Raw genomic sequence first — 8,702 nt, forward strand, 5'->3', positions numbered from 1 at the left:
AGTCCAAATAGTTCAACTGGAGATAATAGGACTCTTAATCCCAGGGTTGCCTTTTTGAGACCCAAAGTGAGTAATCATTTTTTCTTAAACTTTTACTCAAGATGACTTTTGGTTATTTTTACCCAAACGAGCCCTGAAACTAAACGTGACAAACCATTTTCTACATTGAAAGTTGAGAATCACATTTGCTGAAATGTCCTGATTATACATCTTCATTTACTGAATCATCAGAAGCAAGTTTTGCAGAGGGAATAGTTACTTAATAGTGGGCCAGTGATGCAATGGATAACGCGTCTGACTACAGATCAGGAGATTCTAGGTTCAAATTCTGGCAGGCTCGGTCTAAGATTTACTGGCGGCACGGTGACACAATGGTTAGCATTACTGCTTCACAGTGCCAGGGAGCCAGATTTGATTCCCGGCTTGGGTTTCTGTCTGTGTGGAGTCTGCACGTTCTCCCCGTGTCTGCGTGGGTTTCCTCCAGATGCTCTGGTTTCCTTGAACTGTCCAAAAGACGTGCAGGTTAGGTGGATTGGCCATGATAAATTCTCCCTCGGTGCACCCGAACAGGTGCCAGAGTGCGGCGACTCGGGGATTTTCACAGTAATTTCATTGCAGTGTTAATGTAAGCCTACTTGTGACACTAATAAATGTACAGACATGCTCACTGTTAAGTGGACTAACTACAAGTACATCTAATTGTTTATGCTGCACAGATCTAAAAATGAACTTTATTGTTAGTCCATGTCAAGCCAACTTGTTTGTTTTAATGCTACCAGTTGACACTGACCTTGGCACGGCAACTGAGTATATACAGGAAGTGCTCTTCCCCGTTTCGGCACAAATAAACACAGCCCTTCTCTGTACCCCTCGATACCCATGCCCATCAAATAATATTCCATCTCATTCTTACATGGTCCACTTGTCTCAGCATCCACAGCATCTGGAGGAGAGAGTGCCAGATTTCTACTGTCCTTTGTGTGCGCAAAACAAAAATGCTCCCTTCACATCTGTTTGTTTTTTACCCATGAATGCCCAACACATCCTGGCCTTGATGGATAATAGGAAAATAATAAAAGGGAAAAGCTAACAAAACTAAGAAGGATCATGGAGTACCTGGAGTACAGCTGAATTACCTGTGTTACTTGCACCAGACACAAGTCAAATAAGGCTGTGAGGCAATTACCTAGCACGGGATTTTCCGGCCGCGCTCGGCCCAAGACCGGAAAATCCCACCCGAGGTCAACGGACCTTTGCATGCTCCGTGTCCCGCCCGCTATGATTCCCGTGGCGGGCAGGACAGAAAAGGTTCCACCTCCAATGTCTCAGATTGAGCAAACTCAGTGTGTGTGTTGAGCACAGAAATACGTTCACCCAAATATCCTCACTCCTTTATACCACTTATCAACCCTTCTCAGCCCATTGTAACGGATCTAGCTCCAGGCTAATGTCCCGCACTCAGATATTTCCTATAATGTCGCTACTCCCAAAGGGAGCGAATTTACACATAGAATTTTGGCACAGCAGAAACCAAATAGTTCCCCGCTGTTTTACTGTAATTGTTGGAGCTCCTTTTTATTATTTATCTTCACCGAGATCTTCCCAACATTTTCTGCTTCTTTTTACAATATCAGTATACACATCCCATGAAACATTGAAAAGCTTCCACAAACATTCCATGCCCAATGTACATGCACAATGGTGGTCGGTCGGATGGTTTATTTTTCTCACTTAGCAAAGGATGTTATGGTCGCTTTCCGCTCTTTACTCCGGCCCCACCTGTTTACGCTAATTCTTCCGTTTTGGTATGCTAACTGTCGTGATTGGCCAGAAATTTGGGTGCAAATTGTGGTGGGAAAAATGGGCATACGAATGGGCAATTATATCCCCACCGGAATTTCAACTGCATTGGGTTCATGTATGAGTGTTGCCCCCATGAGAGTTACTCCTTCAATAATGTGACTGGAATGTGCAGCACTGGACGCTATGTTCACAACACCATTGGAAGAATATTTTGATATAACTCTTCTTTAATTTTAAACATACTATCATAGAATCATACAGTACATAAGAGGCCCTTCAGCCCACTGAGTCTCCACTCACACGCAAGCAACACCTGACCACCTACCTAATCCCATTTACCAGCACTTGGCCCAAGCCGGGTCCCGGGTGCTGTTATGATGTGCCAATTGCTTATTCAGGTACTTCTAAAGGACGTGAGGCAATTTGCCCCTACCACCCTCCCAGTAAGAAGTCTCACAACACCAGGTTAAAGTCCAACAGGTTTATTTGGTTCAAGTTTATCATCATCTAATGAAGGAGCAGCGCTCTGAAAGCTCGTGATTCCAAATAAACCTGTTGGACTTTAACCTGGTGTTGTGAGACTTCTTACTGTGTTCACCCTAGTCCAACGACAGCATCTCCACATCATGACCACCCTCCCGGGCAGTGCATTCCAGACCAACACCACCCTCTGGGTAGAAATGTTTTTCCTCACATCCCCCCTAAACCTCCTGCCCCTAACCTTGAACCTGTGTCCCCTCGTGACTGAACCTTCAACTAAGGGGAACAGCTGCTTCCCATCTATTCTGTCCATGTCCCTCGTGATCTTGTATGCCTCGATCAAATGCTATGTTTTACAGCAAAAGCAACTTCATTATGGTTTTGATGTACAGACATGCCCCACATTGCCTCACAGGTGGATGGATCTTTCATGTTCATTGCATGCAGTAGCCAGCGGTGAGGCAGCTTTACTGAAAGACAAAATGTGCATTTCTATGGCGCCTTCCACCACCTCAGGATTTCCCAAAGAGCTTCACAAATTGCTTTAGAAGTGTAGTCACCATTGTGTTGTAGCAAATATGCCAGCCAATTCAGACACAGCAAGCTGCCACAAACAACAGTGATAAATATTGGTCAGGACTGTGGTTATAAAAAAGATATGCGGGTTAGGTTGATTGGCCATGCTAAACTAACCCTAGTCTCAGGGGTATTAGCAGGGTAAATATGAGGGGTCACTGGAATAGGGCCTGGGTGGGATTGTGGTTGGTGCAGACTCAATGGGCCAAATGGCCTCCTTCTGCACTGTAGGATTCTATTGGATAACTCCCCTAGCTCTTCTTTAAAAAGCGCCATGGGATCTTTTGCATCCATTAGCCGTTGTTCAACAGCACATCCAGGGATAGTACCTCAGTACAGCACCAGTGTGTCAGCCTGGATTATGTCTTCAAACTTTTTCACGTGCAACTTGAACCCACAACCTCTTGACTCCAATGTGAGGGTGTCCAACATTCAGCAACGACTGGCACCTCTTAGATTCTCAGGCTGTGGTCAGACCCATGCTCCCCTATTAGATTTAGACAAATGTTCTCCCTCCCTCTAATGGGAAATGCAGTCCCGTTTGAGCTATTATCATCACTGGGTCACATATTCCACAGTGCCATTAACTCCTTCAGAACCTGGGAACACACATCGGAAAATGTGGGACTCCCAGTCTAGACTCCCGTGTTCATTAGCTTCACTGGAGACACAGTGGAGGTTTGCAGCCTGCAACGTAACAGGAGCTGACACATTCTCACCCCAGCACTCCCGACCCCAGTTCAACATGAAAAGGAAATAAGTTAGCCAGTTTAAAGTGTCCATATTCTCTCTATTTGTTTTCAGCTGAAAATGGTGGAACCATCCAGTAGGTCAGTAGCACCTGTGGATAGAATCATAGGATCCCTGCAGTACAGAAGGAGGCCATTCAGCCCATTGGGCCTGCACTGACCACAATCCCATGCAGGCCCTATCCCCATAATGCCATGCATTTACCCTAGCTATTCCCCCTAACACTAAGGGACAATTTATCATGGCCAATCCATGTAACCCACACATCTTTGGAGTATGGGAGAAAACCAGAGCAACCAGAAGAAACCCACACAGACATGGGGAAGACGTGCAAACTCCACACTGACAAAGACTCAAGCGCGGGAATCGAATCCGGGTCCCTGGTGCTGTGAGGCAGCAGTGCCAACCACTGTGCCACCGTGCCGCCCAGATAGAGGAAGCTAGGGTTTCATGTCAATGACCTATTGTCAGAACCTGAAGTTTCACCGACCTTCCACTGGCCAGATGTTGCTTGATATGCTGAGTGTTTCCAGCATTATCTGTTTTACTTATCAAATTAATCTTGAGTCTTATTCCAAGTGTTGGTGTTATTCGTACAGTCTTGACTTGACTTACCTGAATTTGGAGAGATTTCTAGCTTCTCCAATGTTAGAAGGTGTACAAGTGGAAGTTCAACAGGCAAGAAAATACTTATCAAACGGAGAGTTTACATCAATGTCTTTGCTGGTGACTCAGGGGGGTGGTGGGTAAATAAACATTTCTCTTTTGACATTCAAGAGTAACTTGTTTTGTGATTCTTTGCAGGAACTTGATGCCCAAAGCACTTGACGGTCAGATTGTGATGGAGAAAACGCCCAGGTACTTTGTGACGGCGGAGGCTCCAGGTCGTATCCACGCAATGTCCAAGGACACCAAACTGATAGTAGTTGTACGTGACCCAGTGACAAGAGCTATCTCGGACTACACCCAGATCATCTCGAAAGCACCAGGTATCCCAGGCTTTGAAACTCTCACTTTCAAAAACAGGACTACGGGCCGGATAGACGCATCTTGGAGCCCAATATGGATTGGGATCTATGCTCAGCACTTGGAGAACTGGCTCCAATACTTCCCCTTGTCCCAGATGCACTTTGTCAATGGGGAAAGACTGATCAGCGATCCAGCCGGAGAGCTGGGAAAAGTCCAGGACTTCCTCGGCCTGCAGAGAATGATAACTGATGAACACTTCTTCTTCAATGAGACCAAGGGTTTCCCCTGCCTGAAGAAGCCTCAGGGCAATGGCAAACCTCACTGCCTGGGCAAAACAAAAGGCAGGATCCACCCCAACATAGACCCAAGGGTGGTGGAGAAGCTGCGGGAGTTCTACCGGCCTTTCAACCATCATTTCTACCAGATGACGGGGCAGAACTTTGGCTGGGAATGAAAGGTGGGGGGGTGGGAGAAGCCACCAGCGGCAAAGAACTGAAACACCGGCAGAAGAATGGGAGATAGTGATCGCCGTGCCAACAACCCGAAGTTCACACATGATGTTGAAGATAGCACATGCATTTACCAACCGGTGGAGGGCTGTGTCTACTCTGCATCTGTTAATCTACGAATCTTGGAGAGACTAGGCACCTGAGCGTTAAGACTTATAAAGACTGCGGACATTTTCATTCAATATTTACTCAAATCTTCATCACACCTTAAAAAGGGCAATGTCTATCTTGCGAGGCAGATTGACTTTATTTTCGCTTGCAAGGGTCCTCAACAATGTTTTTTTTTATATATATACATATATATATATATAAATAGATATATATATCTATTAACAGCAAGGTCACAAGAGTGAATAATACCAGGGCTGAGGTCCCTTTCGATTCACTAGCACTGGAAATACTGTACCACAGCAAGTTATCATTTCTATGAAGCAATGCATAGCTGTTCAGTGCCACACTGGCACTCTATCACTTTCCCTGTGTCATCACAGTTACTGCTTTGTTGTAACAGCAGCTTCCTGACATCATAAAAGAGCTTGACTGCCTGCATTGTTTTGCTTTAATTTCCAGTAAACTTCCAATTAATTCACCTTCTCTACCCCCACATCACTGTCTGTGATACGAACGAAAGGGGGGCAGCGGAATATCTCTCACACATGTGAGAAAAGCTTTTATAACTGGTTTGTGCCTGGCATTGAGAGAACCTCCTCTCCCATAGAACAAGAGCCAGGATTCTCTATTGTTCCCCGTTGTGTATCCTTTATCCATGTTGTATATATGTGTGTGGTTTTCCGCAAATCATTCTATTTTTCACAGCTCCAGTAAAGTCCGCGTAACAGAAGTGATGTTGCTTCATTTTTCTTTTGTCTCATCTGAATGCTTTTCAAAACTCACAGAAAGAATTTGACACACTTTCGAGGAACAACCGCACTCTCAGTGCTGTTGACTTGTTCTTGACAATCCAAATGTAGATGCAGTCCTGGAGACCCCATGAAAATATTGGTACAGTCCCAGGAACTAACACCTGCAAATATTGGTACAATTCTGGCGACCCCCACTCCATACCATCCCCGGCAATGATCCTCTTCACATGCAAAAACACCCTCCCCTTCTGCTACACCCACCTGTTCCTTGCAAATATTGGCACAGTTTTGGGGACCATTGCAAATCATAGAATCCCTACAGTGCAGAAGGAGGCCACTTTAACCATCAAGCCTGCACTGGCAACAATCCCACCCAGGCCTTATCCCCATAATCCCATAATCTCTCTGAAACTTTGGGGCAATTCAGCATGGCCAATCACCCTAACTTGCACATCTTTGGAGTGTGGGAGGAAACCGGAGCACCCGGAGGAAACCCATGCAGAAACAGGGAGAATGTGCAAACTCCAAACAGACAGTGACCCAAGCCGGGAATCGAACCCGGGTCCCTGGCTCTGTGAGGCAGCAATGTTGACCACTGTGCCACAATGCTGCTCAACATCCCCAACATCCCTCCCAGACTGTAGGCGGCCCTGCGCTATCTCTGCAGAAAATGCTATTTGTACCAGTGTACAGCAACAGAAGTAACAATTCATCAACAAATACACATTTCATCGGCCTTTCAGGGTTTCCTTGCTTCCAGGGATGACACTTTTGAGAACGCAGGCTTCTAATTAAGGTCTAACAACAAGAAGCAACTGATGGAAGTGTGATATACTGCCTGAGTACAGCAATTTTGCTGTTAGTTATTCCCAGAGGCAGACAAAATGCCAGTTTCTGAGCTGAACTAGCGATAATAAGTCACTTGCTGTAACAAATCACTTGCTTTTCATATGACGCACTCGCTAATTTAGCCATCTCCATTCTAATGTATGCAAGGAAGTTCTTCATCAGTTCAGCCTCGTAATTATCTAGCTGATGTGAACCCTCCTTGACTCCCGGGAGTTTAATCTGAATAAAACTGTCACAAGTTACTTCTGGTGTTATAAAAGATATCTGTCTCCTGCTTCCAATCTATTTGTTTGCTCTGGGGCCTGAGTATAGTTTTGAAAGTCCAATCTCTACCTTCCTCCAGGATAACATGATAAAGAGTCACGGATTCTTCCTTGGCTTCTGTAACTCTGTTCTGTTGGGTTTCCTGATCTGTGTGAGAATGGCAAGACCTTGGTGGGTCATTAGACAACGTCCAATATATTGACATGGAAAGCTCCAAGCCAAATTCATAACCTGAGCGACTACCTAATCCTAATGGAAACCAGGATGAGTGGTGGGGGGGGGGGGGCGTGGTTTAAATAACTTGATCCATTTACCCTCTCCGATTCTACATCCACCATGCTGACTCGCAATATTAACCTGCTTCAGCGAGATCTGGTGAGTAAATGAGCAAGAGAGAAACTGGAGCCTACTTTGAACATCTAGATCCGGTTTGGTGCTGCCAACAGAATGAGCAATGTTGATCTGAGGGGCATAGTTGGGGAGGGCGGGGGCAGTGGGGGGAGTGTCAGTTTCTCTGTTGGGTCAATTCTCCTGGGAACCGGATCCTGGGTTAAACCTGCCAGAAGCCAAACCCTGGGGAAATGTTATCGTATAAGAAGTGTGAAAGCAAGTTGTGCACAGCAAGATCCCACAAACAATAATGTGGTAATAATTGAGGGCTAAATATTGGGGGCCAGTGCAGCAGTGACTATTCCCCTGCTTTTCACTGAACATGGGATCTTTCCCATACACTGATACAGAGCCTGGGTTTAACACCTTATCTGAAAGGCAGTGAGGTGAATTTTCCCATTCCCCCATCACGGGAATCGTAGTGGGTGAGGGACGGACTATGGAAAGGTCCGTTGACCTCGGGCCGGATTTTCCAGTTTCGGGGCAAACTTGGCCGGAGAATCCCGCCTCGCATCTCTGACAACACGGCACTCCCGCAGTAACGTGTCAGGCTTGATTATTGCGCTCAATCCCTGGAATAGGGTTTGAACCCAGGTGTTTGTGTCTCAGAGGGGACGGTGCTTTCAACTGAACCACAGTAGATGCAACAGTTGTTTTATCAAACCATACAGGTTGGGGTTCTTTGTGATTGCAGGTACAGTTTTGTATTTATTTATTTATAATGACAGTTTGCAGTGTATATTCAGCTTTCTGACATGTCGTTCTGCTGTGCTTTGTAAAGTTTGCCTTTTCTCTCCACATCCCATCTGCCTTTTCCAATCTCCGCAGGTTTGAATGAGTGCTAATGTCAAATGTCGCACTTTTGTAAGATCTGTGATGATGGCCAGACTATTTCAGTCCTTTTCCACCCGGTGTTTTTCCCACTGTCCTCTCATTACCCCAGCAGTATGCTTTGCTTTAAGGTCATTGCATCTCAATAACTTGCAACCACTTTATTCAATGGAAGATGTTACGATGTGTCAACATTTGATGATTGTATGAAAACCATATGAAGCATTTGCTCTCTTTCCCCATCAGTAATTCTACACATCTTACACTATGAGAGAGGAAGGCAGACAACCTGCCTGTAGGCCCCTTGCAATTCTGCTTTCAGATTGACCATCTGAATGCACCTTAGAGGAACCACTCACTGTTAACTGGAAGCTTCTCTGGTCAACACTTTGCTTTGGGGATATAGCCGGAATAGGGA

The 8,702-nt window shown here is 45.5% G+C and overlaps 1 protein-coding gene across 1 annotated transcript in view; it reads left to right on the plus strand.

Annotated features, from left to right (window-relative positions):
• hs3st3l (heparan sulfate (glucosamine) 3-O-sulfotransferase 3-like) overlaps positions 1-5,032 on the plus strand; it is a 176,028-nt gene extending 170,996 nt beyond the window's left edge. Inside the window, exon 2 of the mRNA XM_078225974.1 lies at positions 4,414-5,032. Coding sequence (XP_078082100.1) covers positions 4,414-5,032 — 619 coding nt within the window. The remainder of the gene's footprint in view (positions 1-4,413) is intronic.
• Positions 5,033-8,702: the final 3,670 nt, after the last annotated feature.

Source organism: Mustelus asterias, chromosome 12 (assembly GCF_964213995.1).
Source record: "Mustelus asterias chromosome 12, sMusAst1.hap1.1, whole genome shotgun sequence".
NCBI classification, from domain to species: Eukaryota; Metazoa; Chordata; class Chondrichthyes; order Carcharhiniformes; family Triakidae; genus Mustelus; species Mustelus asterias.